Genomic DNA, 17,417 nt, shown 5'->3' with positions numbered 1-17,417 from the left:
GACAATCTAGTTCATTCTAAAAACTCCATATGTCTGGCTAAAAGTTACATTATTTGGCATTAGCCAATTGCTTCACGTCCCCAGGCCCTTCATATTAAAAAAAATGCTTTTGGTCCTTTTGTGTAGATTTTTTATTTGTATAGATGAAAACTCATTTTGTATGTACATAGAGCCTATATTTTTTTTTAAGTTAATGTGTACCTACCTATCAATGTATTAGAATTTGCATGCATAAAAGAAACTTGGGTCTGCGTAGGAGAACAAAACTGGCTTTATCCCAGGGGCCAGTTGTGGTAATACTTACAAAATTGTATTTCTAAAGTTTCTACATTGTCATAATTGAAACAATGAAAAACATTTTTACAACACAGAAGCTTGTCTATGAAACTGAAGGAAAAAGAGGAAAGTATAATGTTTCTGGGTAAGAGCATAGATAGACAATCTAGAGAATGTTCCCCATAAACCATCCTATGATCTCTGTGATGTGGCAGATCGCCAACATGTTCTAATCCTTGATGATTGAATATTCCCAGATCTAACTCTTATATTTGTGGATCTATTCAGGTTTCAGCCAAAGAACTAATAAAAGTTTAACGAGTTTTCATACAACACTGCACCAGTGATGCTACATCAAACCAATGCTGAGCCAATTGAATGTCACTGAAGTCATCACTCGCTTTTAATAGGACCTTTCAGTTACAACTCACCTATTTTCCTCCCATAGCAGTTCATAAAGTGATATTCAGACCTATCTAACCCAGATCATCAGCACCCATTTGAATCATATGTGTTGGTGAAATTCATTATTTCATTAATTTTAGTCTCCATACTTGTTTATACAGCAGATTTAACTAGGTGTTGAGAGAGAGAGAGCAAGAAGCAAGAAGCATACTTAAAAGCAATGGACAATCATAGCCTTGTTCTATGCTTCCCATGGCTCAGAAATATGAACTGCCTACAAACTGCTATACCTAATCTGAGAATATAAGACTTAATCAGAGTTAAGTAAACATAATTAAGGATTAACATGTTTCTGTCAGTTTTTATTATTGTGGCTTATACCCAAATGTAGAATATTAGATAAGGTCAATAAAAAATTATTTCTAAAACGTAAATGTTTTGGTCATGACCTGCACAATATTTGGGAAGACTGCTCAGTTGATAGTTGACCAACAGAGATTCATTGATACCCTCCATAAGGAGGGTAAGCCATAAAAAGGTCAGGTTGCTACAGAAGCTGGCTGTTTAAAGAGTGATGTATTCAAATACCACAATAAAGTTGAGTGGACTGAAAAGGTGTGGTAGAAAAAAGTGTATCAGCAGCAGGGACAACTGCAACCTTGAGAGGTTTGTCAGGCTAATTCCATTTAATAGTTTGGACAAGAGTTACAAGGGGTGAACTGCTGCTGGAGTCAGTGTTTTAAGAGCCACCAGACATTACACATTGAATACAACTGCCACATTATTTGTGTAAGCCACTTCTGAACTTTAGACAAGATCAGAAGTGTTTTTTCTTGGCTAAGGTTCTTACCGGTTCAAATTGATATATTCAGAGGAAAGTATATTTTGCATTTCATTAGGAAATCAAGGTCCCAGAGTCTGGAGGAATACTAGGGAGGCACCTAATCCAAGTTTCTTGAGGTCCATTGTGAAGTTTCTGCCTGTGTTGGATCACTGCAGTTTATTCAGTCGAAGGTCAGCAGTTTACCAAAAAACATTAGAGCACTTAAATAAAAGAAATACCCTGATTAACCTTTCTCACCATCTTTATAAGGAACTGTGGCAGCTGGGCAGCTCTTTCAGCCAGCGGCTCATTCAGCCAAGGAGCCGGACAGGGCTCTTCAGACGCTCATTTATACCTTCTGCTAGTAGACTCAATAACAAGAAGTGATCATATTTGTGGAATGTGGTGTGCTTTTATTAGTTCTGTTAATACCAGTACTAACACTATTATTACTACTTTTATTATTGCTACTGTTGTTATGTCGAATATTGGAGATGTTGGTTTTATTTTCCAGCAGTTCTGGACACCTGCCCACACCGGCAGAAGTATAACCAGCCTGACCAAAATCCAATAGCAAATAAATGGAGAATTCTGAAGAGGAAGATGGGAGACACCAGACATAGCAATGCAGATGAGCTGAAGGTTGTCATTATGTCACCATGGACTTCACTAGAGCCACAGGCTGATTGCCTCCATGCCACACTGCATTGATGCAGTAATTAATGCAATTCGAGTCCTGACCAGCCATTAAGAGTCCTTCATAGAATATTGACATAACTTCTAGTATTACTGCATTTCTGTAATTATTTAGTTTTTTAATTACCATTTTGGGGAATACACCGACTGGCTTTCAGTGGTATTGCACATTTGACCAGCCTTTCTATACAAGTCAAGATAAAATTTTAATTTAAAAGGAGTTAATTTCCAGATAAAATCACTGTCTTTGATTATACCCGCAGATGATCTGTGTTTGTACAAGTGCACATTAAGGCATCCTCCGTGCTTCTGAAAATGAGCAGAAACATTCTTGGAATTCTAATGAATTTTAAACTTCTTGTTGCACTGAAGTCATTTGTGGAAATGTGTTTATCACTAAGAACCATCTTCCACCCCCCTTAAGGCTCTGTTCTATCATGCTGTTCTCTTTCATCTTCTGAGCAGAAATGATTGAAGTGCATAAATTGCTGCTTCCAATCTGGAGCAGCAGGTATTTTGTAAAAAAATATCTTACGCCAGATCCTACATGAATAATTAATTACACGACGTAATGGGTTGTTGTTAAGGAAAATGTGTAAAAGAAGACTTCTCTGGGGTTAACAATCTTACTTCTCTTTGTGTGCCTCTGTATTAAGAGTACAGTCGTTTCGAGGCCAAGATCCATGACCTGAGGGAACAAATGATGACCAGCAGTGTCAGCTCCAGCTCCACATCTCTCCGTTCCACACAGAAACGTACACTTTACATCAGGTACAGTAAAACTAACCTGTCACACACAGAAATTACAGATTCTCCAGTGCCCTTCTCTGTGAAACAACTATTAAAACGTCTTATCTCAGCTTTCTACTTATTTGTGAGCGTATAATGCTGAGAAAAGGGTTATCTCCTATAAAAATCACATTTAGATTTTATGGTAAATGCAGCACCACACACATACATCCATTGTGCTGCCAGCTTCCTGTGAGTCCTCTGTCTTGTCCTTGCCTGTCCTGGTTATTCAGGCTTCTCTGAATCCCCACATTTGTCCTTTGCGTGCCCCTGCAGAGCAGTTTCAGAGGCAATGGGAGATTTAAAGCAACATATTTGATATTCTTTCTTTACAAGTATTGTTTTATTTGAATCCTTCACACATGTCACATCACAGCCCTGTGGAGATAAATCATCCAGAAAACAGATACTACCGAGACTTACAAGTCAACCAAACATTTCAAATGTATTTTAGTTGGAAGCTGCGAAAGAGAAGCAGTGATTTAATTTTGTCATTTGGAATTACAGAGGGACATTTTTATGACATAAAAATAGAAGGTACGTTAATTTATTCTGAATAATTACAAACTTTCTGATAACCTGATTACAGACAAGAGTACTAAGACTATTTTTACATTGCCCTCCACACTTATTGAAACCCTTCTTAAAAATGTATGAAAAGCCTTAAAATTAACACAGTAAATAAAATTAAAACAGTTTTTTTCTCCTCTCTTACCACCCATTACACTGTACGTGGTGGAAAGATACACTTGGTGTTTCATCCAGACTTGCAGCCCTTTCAATTGCTTTTAACTTTAATTACTGTGCGTCTGTAAACATTGGTTTTTTAAGTCTTGCCACAGCTTCTGATCTACGTTTTGAGCTTGGAATGGCCCTAAAACACACATATCCTCTCGTCTAAACTTTTATATTGTAGCTCTGACTGTTTAGCTTTGTTGTGCTGCTTAGAGGTGAAAGTTCAACCCAACCTCAAGCCTTTAGATGCTAACATGTTTTCTCTCACCCTGTATTTATCTTTGTTCATGTTGCACAGAAGAGGACTAAACTCTAAAACATGGATTTCACCATAGGCCAAATACATAATACATATTCATAAAAGTGAAAAGGCACTATTTTAATCAGAAATTTTGATTTGAACAGCTGGAAAATGCTGGTAAAAACCTGAACATCTCAACACAAAAAAAAAAAAAACTGTTGTTCTAATAGGGAAAATTTAAAAAGACAAAAGTAACCAAAATATTTAATAAAGATATGTTTTATTTTCTCCAGTCCTCTTGTCATTTTTTGCTGAGGTGCATGTTTGATATTATTTCTTGACAACTTTCTTGACACATTTTTTTAACGTTTTCTGTGACGTTTTAAGCTGAGGGAACTAATAGAATACTTGGGAGTTGTGCATCAGTAAGATGCTTCTCTGTGCCTCCTTTTACACCTTTATCACAGAGAACAGTTGCTTGCACAGGTTGTTCAACCAATGATGCAGAGCATTTAAACAGCTTCAAGGTGGAGTTGGGGCATCATGTCAGAGATGAAGGGAAAACCATGTGGGACCCATAAGATCCTACTTTGCCTTAAATGTGCTGTTACACTGCAGATCTATGAATTCCTACTGGATATTTGGAGGGTCTCTATCTACACATTAAAAGCAAATTAATTACGAAACTGTTCTATATTTTCCAGGAGGGCTTCAACTGATTGTGCAACATGTTCAGTTTATCAGCAAATCATGTCCTTGGGAATCCAGCGGGGTTGCCTTCGTTTGTCATTGCTTGGCAGCAGGTTTCCTTGCTGTGTGGTGTATGATGGGTGTGTAGTGTTATGGGTGTGAGTGCTATGTAACATTCCGGCAAGTCGTTAATATACAAAATTTAATGGCACTCTAATTTATGTGTCTAGCTACTTGTTGGCCCAGTAATTGTTTTATTGAGTTATTTATTTATTTCTGTTCATATTCTTAATTATAGCAGGATTGGTCCTCCATACTTGAGTGGAGCGATTGATTGAGTCTGTACAGTTGCAACTACTTTAAAGCGGAATAAAAGCTCATAAGTAATGACATGAATTGGGTCTTTAACCTGATAATCTGTTTGACCATACAGCTTAAGACTTTGCAAAGAGGATTTTCATGGGTAATGCAGCTATCTTGGGACCTCTTGATCTCTTCAAGGTGGAATATTGTTATTTCCTCATAACTCATCTAATAAATAGTTATAGAAACACGTTCTGCATCTTGTTACTGCCAAAAATAAGCAATCAGCTTTTAAATACAAAAAAAATGTGAAACAGGCAAATAATTGTTAAAGCTGCTGCCGTTGGTATGTGACAGATTTGGGGTGTCTGATGCCCTGAGCTGCTGTGTGTATGTCTGAACGTATGGGGTAGTTGTACCAAGTACAACTGCATTGTGTGGACAAGACAGGTTAACCTTTTCCCTAGCCTCAGTGGAAATGTCACTGACACAAAGTGACATAATGTATATACTGTCTGTGGAGCTGTCCTCTGAGTAAAATGTGTGTGTGTGTGTGTGTGTGCGTGCGTGCGTGTGTGTGTGTTTGTGTGTGTTACCCCAGTTCTGCTCTCTTCTCACCTAACTCATTTTAAATTCACTCCATTTTGGTCAATTTTAAACACTCTGCATGGATCAATATGTTGACACTGCAGTTCACCTGAAGAGGCAACAGTTGGTGCAAGTTGTGACTATAACTTTAAATTCAGTGTTTCTCAATATTTGGCTTTAAAAGCTGGGAATATTTAAAAGTCCTTACAGAAATGTTTTACAATCAATACTAACCTGCGAGGGCCTGAGGGTTCAATAACTTCAAAACAAATCATGATGCATAGATTCTCAACTGGGGTTTGTGGTATATTTGAAGCTCATTGTATTCTGAAAAGGGACATTTTTGTTTGCAGACTTTATTCCCAATGGACAATATGATTTTAAAATAACTCAAGAGGCAGGCTTTATGATACATAATTTTATACTGGCTTACAAATTCTACAATTAAAAAAGATTTTAACTGTTATTCAATCGTTCACGTGTTCACATATCTGGTAAATTGAGGGTCAGACTTATAGGTGCTGGATGTTTGTAGAAACTGCTGTAAAGTTTTGGTGTTTTGGTTTTATATTGAAATAAAGTGCCAGTCAAAAGTTCATCACCTGCAGGTCTTAGTAATTTTAGGCTTTTGATGTTTTTTTTTTATTAATATATACTTTATTCATATGGAACAATGCAGTTAAACATAGTGGACATAGAGTGCATCTGATGTTATGCACAGAAAGTGATAAATTGCAGAGAAACTGTGCTCTTAATGTAGACATCAGCAAAGTGCCGGCATAATTCGTGCAGGGTATTTTACCTCTTTTTATCAGTTGGTTTCCCTACATGCATAGTTCATTAATTTTAAACTCAACACTTAATAAGTGTTGAGGTTAGTAATTAGGAACACCAAAAGCTTAAGGTGCGTATAACACTGAATTTTCATGATAAATCCAATTACATTTATGGAAAGGAAACATCGACAAAACATTTTAAAAAGTAAATTATTGCCACTGAAATGAAGAGTTGTTCTGATATATGGTCACAAATTTCACTAAAAGGGCATTTCCATACTACTCCTTTGCAATTTTGTTGTGTTCTTTTATGGCGTTGAAGGGGAACCCCCGCATGTAAACTGATTGCTGCTACAATGGTCAGCAACACAGATATTTCTTTAGATATATTTCAGTCACTATCACAGAGAGAGACAGCAGATTCAGAAGAACAAAGTCAGCTTTCATCAGATGGCAGAGCACTAGTGCTGCAGCGTGCGGATGGACATCTAATTCAACCGGCCGGAGTCAATTTGCATGAATCATACCACACCACCAGGAAACAGAACAACCACAACAACCAAAATAATTCACTAAAGACGGATTAGTTCTCGCTACATCAATTAAATACACACACAATAAATACACTACTTTTAACATTCTGCCTTGTCTGTAAGTATTGACCTCTGACATAATTTCTATTGCGAATTCAGAGGTTTCTTGTTCAAAGCAGTTTGGAGACTTGTAATATTTAACAGCAAAATATGCTTATTGTATCTTAATCCTAATATATATGTAAATTACTGAGTAATACAATGTAAATTCCTTCAATATTAAGATGTTTTATTTTTCTGCATTTGTGTGAAAAGCGTGTCACAGCCACTTTCGTGTTAATCTACACCAAAACCAGCATTGATGACTGTTGGGGATTATTGTCAGATTGAAAAACCCAGACATGTCCAATTCCAACCTTATAGTCTAAACTATTACATTAAATTAAAGAAAATTGGTAAGGATTTTGTTTTTCTTTTTGTTGTTATTGTGGCCAAATTGCTCAATATTTGTAAATGTTTGTTCCTAATAAGAAGATTCTATTGATGCCATTTTTCTCTTTGCACTTTGCATTTTTCCCTGAACTTGTATGCATAGTACAAACATCCACAATAAAGTTAAATGTCAGTCAGTCATTTCTTCCATAGTGGGTCATGGGGGAGCTGGTGCCTATCTCCTGCTGCCTATGGGCAGGAGACGGGGTACACCCTGGACAGGTCGCCAGTCCATTGCAGGGCAACACACAAACAACCAATCACACACTCATTCACACACCTAAGGGCAATTTAGAAAAACCAATCAACCTTGTCTTTGTACTGTGGGAGAACCCGGAGAGAACCCATGTATGCTCTGGTAGACCATGCAGACTCCATGCAGAAAGACTCCTGGCTGTGAGACGAACCCAAGACGTTGCTGAAAGGCAACAGTGCTACCAACTGTGCCACCGTGCAGCCCTGAAGCTGTCCAGGGTGTTCCCTGCCTCTCACCCAAAGACCGCTGGAGATAGGCACCAGCTCCCCCACGACCCTGTACGAAAGAAGCGAGTAAACCAAATGAATGGATGGATAACCTAAATTAGTAAAATAATTTTATCAAGTAATGTACCGTTCTTCTTTAGATTTATACAACAGATATTTTTGTTTCAATTTATTGTTCAATCTTACACAGAAGTATTATATACTCTCTTTTGATATTTGTTTCACTCTCTAAAATAAAGCCACCTAAGCACTAATCCCATGTGACCATTCAGTGGAAAGTTAAACTGCACTGGCGTAATCTTTTATTTCAGCAGAAATCCTAGTCAGCCATAATTGTTACAGAAGCTTATTTAACAATGTAATTGTGTTTCTGTCACACATTATTGTAATTAATGTGTGTTCTCCCTCTGGAGTGATACTTTAGAGATTTGTACTTAGGAAAAAATATATGTGAAACTGAGAACAGGTAATTGAATTAGAAATATGTTTATAACAGCAGCCTTAGTAATTATACACAACATCCCTGAATGAGGCTGTTTCACTTTAAAACCATTCGGGATGTTTGCAGATGCCTCTCTTGGTTTAATAATTTCTTTGCTGGTGACATGTAGAGCTGTGAGGTTTGTTACTTCATACATCTTCAACCCTGAGCTTCATGTTTGCATCCTCCAACCTCTACCTTGCTATGTACAGCCTTCAAATGATTGCACATACTGTATACTCAAGTACTAGCCTGTGAGCTGAACATACATAGCATTTGCATACATTTGCACTTTTAGTGTCTGCAGTCTTTAAGGTCACTGTGTTGCACACAGCAGTAATTAATGCATGCCCCTTTACTTGTATAATTAGATTTCACTGGTTCCCACATAGGAATTACACAGTAAAGTTTAAATTAAATTGACTTTTTATATCAAACATATAGAGTGTAACCCATTGATGAGCTACATCAAAGTGCTTGTGGCCATGCAAACTCACCATATCTATTAGTAAAACCTGCCAGCTGTAGTCATGTGCAATGTGTTGCTTATATTCTGTGACATCATGGAAGAGTAATAAAACAAAGGAAACAAATACAACTTATATGCTTCCAGGCGACAGCTGCCCTTTTATTTTATGCATGTGGACCCACTAATGGAAAGTTACCTCATGCTTTAAATATATTTTCTTCTTTTGTTTGTTTTGTTTTTCATTTTACTGCATAATTAAGGATATAAAATGTTGTGCAAAATATATTTTTTACAACGTATCTTTAAATGTTCTATAACTGCAGTTTTATTTACAGAAAACTTTCAATAAAAAGCTTCACAAAACAATTTTGAGAGTGCAGCTAATTTCCATTGAAATTAATGTCTGAATCCCCTTCTATAACCCACAAAGCACCTAAATAACATTTTTAATTACAGCTAATTAGTGACTCCTAACCTCTGCAGCAATTTTGACCTGTAATAGTACAGCTCATTATAATATAATGCTAATCATGCTACTTCAATATAATTTGTCACTCAATCTGAAATCCTCCTTTGTTTCAGCTGCAAAAAAAGCTAAAAATGTATTCTTGTATTTAACTGTATTTTATATTTGGGGTTAAGTTTCTGTAATTTAATTTAGGATTTAATTTAGTATCAGCTGATTCAAAAGGAAGTGTTTCATTTTTGTATTTAAAAATTATAGATCCTAGTAATAATAGTTGTAATTTATGATCTTTGCAAAAGTATTTGCACGCCTCAAGGTTTTTGCACATTCTTTCACCTTATAGTGGAAAACCTCTATGTTTTAATTGGGATTTTAGGTTAAAGATCAACACAAAGTAATGCTTAATTGTGAAGTGCATGTTTTTTCCAAAATTGATTTCCGAATAAAAATATTAACAGTGCGTATTTATTTAACCCCCTTACTCTGATTAATCTTAAATTAAACCCAGTGAAATCAACTGAAGTCACCTAATAAATTCTTTGTGTAATTTAATGTCAGTATAAATACAGCTGTTCTGTGAAGACTTCAGTGGTTAAAAAACATTAGTGAACTAACAGCATCATGAAGACCAAGGAACACAGCAGAAAAGTCAGAGAGAAAGTTGTAGGTGGGTCAATAAACAATATCCCAAGCTTTAAACATGTCATGGAGCTCTGTTAGATCCATTATCTGAAAATGGGACCAGTATTACATTACTGCCTACCTACCAAGACGTGATCATCCACCCGTGTTTCCAGGCAGGTCAAGAAATAATTTACAAGCGAAGCAGCATTGAGTCCCAAGAAATCTGTAGAGGAGATGCAGAGATCCACAGCTCAGGAGGGATAATCTGTCAACAGGCCACTTTTTGGAATAGTAGCATCTTGCCAGTAACAAACAGGGCCACACAGAAAAATGCACAGGGCAAATTAGCCTGCAAGCACCCACTTATACCAACCCCTTTTTAAACTCTACTGATATCATGCAGAACTGTAGAACAATCAAAATCACAAAAGACCCAGGTGCATGGAAAGGAAAACACTGTATTATCTTCCTATAATGTGGTAATATGCTTTCAAGGGAAATATGATCTGTCATAACACCATTTAGAAGTATCTGACCTATTTTTACATCACTTTATCACATCCTTTTTTTAGGATTCATTTGTTTGTAGTCACATTATCTAAAATTCTAGTACACATTTTTTCCATTTTCTTCCAGCACTGTTAAAACCCTGGGTGGTGCGTTTTTGACCCTTTGTCAGGCTATTTACAGCCTTCTTTCTCTCTGTCTTCTACATCAAATCTGTTTTGTCACGTACTCCTCCTGTGCCTCTGCCCTGTTTTATTGATGAAGCCAGGAAGGACATTTGGGAATTCAGCTTATTTCAGCTCTAGTTACCTTGCATTCACACAGTTGCACAAACATATTGCTGGCCTATATTTCCAGGTCTTTTCCCTCTGGAAGAGTTTGGCTCCTGTGGTCAAAGACGCATTTACCACTCAGACGTAACAGCAAGCTTGAATAAAACAGAACTGGACTAAAACGTGCAGAGAGGAATGTTAATACAATGCTTAAATCTATGAATAGTGGTGTTTAATCTGAAGACCGATTTCCAGGAAAGTCAGAAAATATGTTTTACTGGAAAGCAAATCTTTTGATCTCCCAATACAAAAAAAAGAAGGTTTCTCACTGAATATTTGTTTGGGTTGTTTTCAGAGCTTTGTTCGACTATGATGGAAGTGCTGCAGATCTAAGTGCACCGAATCAGGCACTACCATTTAATTTTGGGGACATCCTCCATGTGAGCAGCGCTGGCGAAGAGGAGTGGTGGCCCGCCCGTCACCTTAGCCCCCCACCCCCAAACTGCCCTGAAGTTGGACTTATCCCCAGCCGAAGGAGGTCAGAGCTTTAAGGGTTTCAAATCAGTTTTGGGGGGGTTCACTTACATTACTGTTTTTGTCTCTGGGTAGTTGCTGATATCAGCATCCGGGTTTTTTGTTTTACATTATTTTCATTGACTTCTGGAGGATAACACAGAGTGCATGCCTGCGTACATAGATGGCATAGATAAAAGTAAAAGCTCTATTAAACACATTCATGACTCATTGTCCACTCAAAATTTAAAACAATTCTAGTGGAAAAATAATTCAAACAGAAATAAAAACAGAGAGCAGCAGTAGAATTAAGCAGCTAGATTGTTCTATAATTGCCAGGCGTGAAGCTAATAGTCCATTAGATACCATATGAAACAAGTCATTATCAGTCCATACTATAATGGACTGAAGAGACTGTTATGGAGAGTTTATGTCCCATCCTTTCAAATCTTGCCCAGGTTACAGATGTGTGAAAACTCTAAATGTCTGGTTCTGGAGTCAGAAGCTTTTACCTGTAAAAGGGAAAATTTAAATTATACATAGAAGCCAGATGGAAATCATCGGAGCAGTGCAAGAGATCTATCAAAGAGGCATACTAGTCCCACCCCTCAAAAGGAGCACTATAAACAAAGGAGGCTAGGTTTAGTGCTGTTAAAGAAGGGTGAAAACAACATCGTCAGGGGAATTTACAAAGGCATCTGTGGGTGAAAAATGTGTGCAAAACTAAATTACCATGTCTTTTTGACTTTTAAACTTGGAGCACAGACAGATCTACAATAACTCTACTGATCAAATATTGCCTCTGTGCTGATGCAGTTAGCCCATATTTAAATATGGCCTTGTGGATACATTTAAGCAAAAGCAAACCCATATTTATGTATAATTATGTCAAAAAACAAAGTAAATTGCTTTGAATTCTAAATGGCCCGATTTAATCACGTTATGCAGATTGTACAGAAAAACACCTTTTGGTGAAAGCTGGTGTAGGGCAATTTGGAGTAGGAGAAGGAAAAGAGAAAACAGCAGCCACCTGCATTGTCAGCTTTACAAAAAAACTGGTCAGAGACGGTACAGAAGTTCGAATTCTTTCTTGCTTCTGGTGAATATTTCTCTAACCAAATAAACTGTTAAAATCGCTTTTGAAATTATATCGTCAGTTTTTTTAAATACAGAATCCAAAACTTTATGATTTTGGAATTTTTCAGGAGACACAAAGGTGAATAAACACAATTCAAATAAATTAACTTTGTTAAAATGATCCGTCAGTATAGTGCAATGGGTCACACCTATACCAACCTTACACACTTATAATATAATATTATAATATTATAATATAATGTCTTTTTCTAAAATCCTATGTTAGTTTTACACCAAATCTAATTGGACACACAATTAGGCTCATCTAAGTAAGATGCAAATCAACGATCCGATCGCCCTTCTCTTAGGCTGTTAAGAGTCTGTTTGGTGTGAGCTGTTAACTTGGTCACCTGAATCATGATGAGACTGTTTATGTAATTTCTTTGGATTTCTTTGGCATTTCAATGCTGGGTTTAAGATGCCGGAAAGCTGAAACTGCAACCCTCCCCCTCAGTTCAGTGTCGGTTTCTCTCTTTTAAACAACTGCAGAAATGCATGGCACAGCACTGCAGCTCAGGGTAAGATTCAGCAGTCCACTTGCACCTCAAGAGCACGTGGACACTTTTGATGGCAACGATGTTCAGATTTTAGACTGAGAGAACAGGTAGTTTAAAGAGGGGTGAAGGAAAACTTTTTTGTCAAAAGAGAGAAACGGACCCTCAACCAAGGGAGAGGATAGCGGTTTTTTAGCTTTCCAGCATCTACAACCCAACGTTAAAACTCATTCCAAAGAGATTACATAAAGGATCTCACCATGATTCAGGTGAGCAAGTATAAAGCTCACACCAAACAGACTCTAGTGACCCAGGGGAAGGATGGGAGGACTGTTGATTGGCATCTGACACAATCACTGATTCCTTCCATTTAATTCCATTGAATTGTTTTGTTGATTATTTTAAGACATAATGTCATAAAGAGAAAGACTTCAGTTTGGTCATGCTCAGTGTATTTTTTCTAATGCATAGTGAATGTTTGCTAGTACCCTTTTATATTCTGGTCATGCAGACACATGTTTTGCAGTAGTTAACTAAAGTTTTCTCACTCATGACATTATGTCTTTGTGTTTTGAACTAAACACTCCGAGTTGTTTCGTGTTGCTGTATGACTTCAGTCATTTCAGACTAGATTTTAAGTACCTTTTAGTTTTATATGGAGTTCAATTCTTCCGATGAGTCATTCAGTGTCATTACAGTTTATAATTAGATTAATTAATCTGCGAAGGCAGCTACAAAAATTCCTCCTTTTCCTGACGTCACCTCCTCGTGGTGCAGGCGATAGACAGATGCTGACAGGTTTCTGGGGTGTGAGAAGACAGCTTAGAAAAAGTGGTGTTTCCAAGTGTGACACAGAGGGAGGTGACAAGGAGGAAGGGATGTGAAGTGTTATGCTCTGAAAGAAGGAGAGAGGCCACTGAAGTGGGGATTAGAGGTAGCAAGGAGGAGAGGATGTATTGTCACTCAGAGGTTTGATGGAGTGGCTGTGGTTGCTACATTAGGGCTATCTGAATAGCTGCTATGATTACAGTCTCAAACCTGAATCATTAGTTCACTGAACATATAAAAAGCGTGGAGGTCAAGACTTTACATCTGTTAGAGCTTCAGCTATTACAGCACCAGTTAACATAAAGAATATTTATAATATCTACATTTTAATGTAGTTTATTAGAGGGTAAATAATAAAATGAAATTATTTTGTATTACTTGCCAATTACATAATTCATAGTTTATCAGATGCAAACAATTGTTTAGATGCCAAATCGTATTTGTAGAGGACTCATGTTTTTGAATGTTCTCAAAACATTCACATGAACAAACCCTATTTAATATTCTTGCATTTATTTATGATTATTAGCAGAAGAAGATCCTTCACATAATGTGAATAATGGAGATTTACACACAGGACATGGAAAATATCTCCAGAACAGGAGCATTCCACTATGGAGAAGCATTTTGATCTAGTGGACATGAACATGCTACCTTTTGCTTACTGTCAAGTTACAGGAAACTGTGTTAGATTCATCTAAGTGTTTTTTTTAAATCTCATAGCATTTTAAAGATCCGCAAACAATTGTTTTTATTTAGATGCGTTCTATTTCTAATTAGCTCCTTAAAGAAAGGATCAGTTTCTTCTCTTTAAGTGTTTAGCTCTGTTGTTCCACTTTTGTTTCTCTCACAGAGCGGAGAAGAAGGAGAGGTCAAGGCTAAAGATGGTCAGAGTGTCGAGGTCTCAGGACAGATCGGTGAGTATTGCATGTTTTGATGACCATAAAAGTTAGGCCCATTGAACCCAAGTTTCACTACACCTACAGTGTTGATAAGGTTTACAATTAGTTTATAAGACTCTCATTTCACTGAACATCCCATAAAAGACCTAATGTTAAGCTGCTGGTAAATTGGTGCGAAAAAACATTGCCTTATGTGGCCTGAAAATGTTTGGCAAAATAACATAAACTCAGTTGATAGGTCCTAAGATATAACATAAAACATTTTCATAAACATAAACAACCAACTGATTTCAGAATACATTTACAGCTAACATGCCACAATAAAGATATATTATAATCCCTCTTGCCTTTTCAGTTTTTGGTTCTTGAGTTTCTCATAATACTGCATCTTTAGGAAATTGCGCTGCAATACCAAAAAGCTATCTTTATGTTGGATAAACATATTAGTGCTATTAAAAATCCCGTTTTCTAAACTAAAACATATTACTGAATTGCATCATTTTCAAGATCTTGAGAAGTCTTTTTGTTGCTCTTGATCAGGTATCCCTGCAGCATTTAGTGATTGTCAAGAGCACAGCAGCTTTTTAAATAGTACTAAAAAGTCTGACGTATCTCATAACCTGAAAGCTTTCCATGGATTTTCTGTCTGTTATTGCACTGATTAAAACTGGTAAACCAGCCAGTTTTTCCTGGATGTTGGGAAATCCAAACTAAAATGTAGAGTTGATTGAGCCTTCACTGTAGCTGACCCAAAATATTTGGTACAGTTTACTGTGATATATTTGAACCACTCAGACTATAGAGTCATTTAAGAGGCTTTTTAAGACTTATCACTCTTCCGTTGTCTTTGACTTGAGTAGAGTATTAGATACTAAATAGATTTTATGAGCCTTTATCCTCATTAAAAATTATTTTATTCTGTATTTGTTTTATCGTTTGTTTGGCTAAACTGTAAAATGCCATAATCAACTTTGTTTTTAAATAGGGTATAAAAATAAACTTGACATTGGCATTTGACAGGAAAAGACTTCTTTGTGAAAACAGTTTTTCACCTTTCACTTTGCAAGCAAATTTACTATGTTTAGATTGGAGGCAGTGTCATCTTTTTATTTTCCCTAAAACCTCAGGGTTTGCACCTATAATGATTTAGCTAGTGTTAAAACTTGTCTGAGGAAAACTCAAAAGTTCATTTTATATATAACCCAGACATCCCAGAGATTCACTCCAGCCTTTTAAGCAGGTAAAATATTGATTTAAGATAAAGAGATCTTTGTGATTGAGATACCTGAATGTTGGAAGTTGTTCAAATCTGAGGCAGCAATGTTTGACTTCAGTGTGATGGTGAGCACTGACACAAGTTTAACACAAGCTATTGATATCATTGTGTTGTCAGCTGGGTCTCACCATCCTTCTGTTTTCTTCACACCGTGTGAACAACAAACTCCACGTGATGAAAAAATGATCATTAAAAATGATCACACCCTTACACATGCTCTCTTGGTTGTTTGTGCTACAGACTTTCCAACAGTGTTTCTGCTGAAAACACACACACACACACACACACACACACACAGATTTATGATTTCCCTGTGTGTGGTAATTAATGCTCTCCTCTGTTTCTGTCTCCTCCAGGATCAGGAGGATAAAGGTGCGTAACCTAACCATTACTGACACCTACTGGTCACTATATGTAACTGATTTTCCAGAAGCAATGGCTGACTAGTTTTTCATGTTATTCAGTGATAAGATAGTTTTGTCTATTGCCATAGAGAAAAGCCTATGATAACCCCCCAAAACAATTTCCAGTTAATCAGTTCGTTGTCTAGTTTTATAGTTTAAGTGGTATTTTAGTGATAAAACTTATACCAATCATTTTGCTTTCATCCAACCAGATTTATTTTTTCCAATATTCCTAAAACATCTTCTGCTTTGTTTGTTTTTGATTACGTGTAGTAGTTTAAACTAAATATATCTAAAGTCTTGCAACACAGAGTTTTGTAAAGTGGCTTTATATGGCATTTGTTGTGAATTGGCACTATATAAATGAACATAATTTATGTGTCTAGTATGTTCTACTGGCACTTTTAATTTTCTGCAGATCATTGTAAAATATCTGCAGATTTTATGCAGAATTGCTGTTAGTTGTAAAAAGTCAGCCTCTCAAGTTTGTTGTCTTTTCACCTGAGGCTCAAGATTCAAAAAAGGAAAGCTACATTTGCAAACTGGAGGTCTGGACTGAAAAGCAAATAAATCAAATAAATCATCTCTTATTACAGCTGCGTAACCCAAAGGCTCTCTCTCACTGCTTTGAATACAGCCTTGGCTTTGTAGCATAGTCCTGTGGAGACTACTATAGTATGGACTGGATTACTAATTTTTCATAAGCTTTGGCCTGCTGATTTTAAGGATAATAATATAACATTTAGAAACAGCATTCATCATGTGTTTTAACCTTCCACCTGTTAGAAATCATTAATTATTTATATTAGGAACAGTGTTGTGTTCCTAATACAAGCTGCTGTAAAAGAAGACTTTACCAAAACAGTAAGTTGTAAAATGATCATGAAGTTGACATTCTAAACTGACGTTAACTTTTTAAATAAGTGATTTTATTGTTCTGTCTTGCTCTTTTGTACCTGGCTAGCATTACTAAAACAGCACTCTTTTGTGTTTATCATAGAGAATGTAGATCTTTCCCTTAACTGTGAGATTTCCAAAAGGCTGCCAACTTTGTCATATGCTGCATGTTCCACAACAAAGGTTAAAAGCTCAAAGGGATATGTTCAGCCTTCCTATTATCTGCTGAAAGTATCATTCTCTGTTGCTCTTTTGTACCTAAGCGTGGTATTATTTACTGATCAAAATAGATCTGACTTTTGAGCTACAGCCGGTCA

At 36.6% G+C, this 17,417-nt stretch overlaps 1 protein-coding gene across 10 annotated transcripts in view; it reads left to right on the top strand.

Annotated features, from left to right (window-relative positions):
- Nucleotides 1–17,417, top strand: part of LOC124873635 (discs large homolog 1-like protein) — a 170,944-nt gene that overhangs the window by 143,792 nt on the left and 9,735 nt on the right. For 9 of the 10 annotated variants that reach the window (XM_047374398.1, XM_047374399.1, XM_047374403.1 and 6 more), the window contains 4 exons: nt 2,857–2,971; nt 11,005–11,187; nt 14,475–14,538; nt 16,156–16,171. In XM_047374398.1, the coding sequence (XP_047230354.1) occupies nt 2,857–2,971; nt 11,005–11,187; nt 14,475–14,538; nt 16,156–16,171 (378 nt within the window). The remainder of the gene's footprint in view (nt 1–2,856; nt 2,972–11,004; nt 11,188–14,474; nt 14,539–16,155; nt 16,172–17,417) is intronic. The other variant, XM_047374408.1, reaches the window with a different exon arrangement.

The sequence above is a fragment of the Girardinichthys multiradiatus genome, chromosome 9 (assembly GCF_021462225.1).
Source record: "Girardinichthys multiradiatus isolate DD_20200921_A chromosome 9, DD_fGirMul_XY1, whole genome shotgun sequence".
Classification (NCBI taxonomy): domain Eukaryota; kingdom Metazoa; phylum Chordata; class Actinopteri; order Cyprinodontiformes; family Goodeidae; genus Girardinichthys; species Girardinichthys multiradiatus.
The sequence above is the reverse complement of the archived record's forward strand: the minus strand, read 5'-3'. Positions and strand labels throughout refer to the sequence as shown.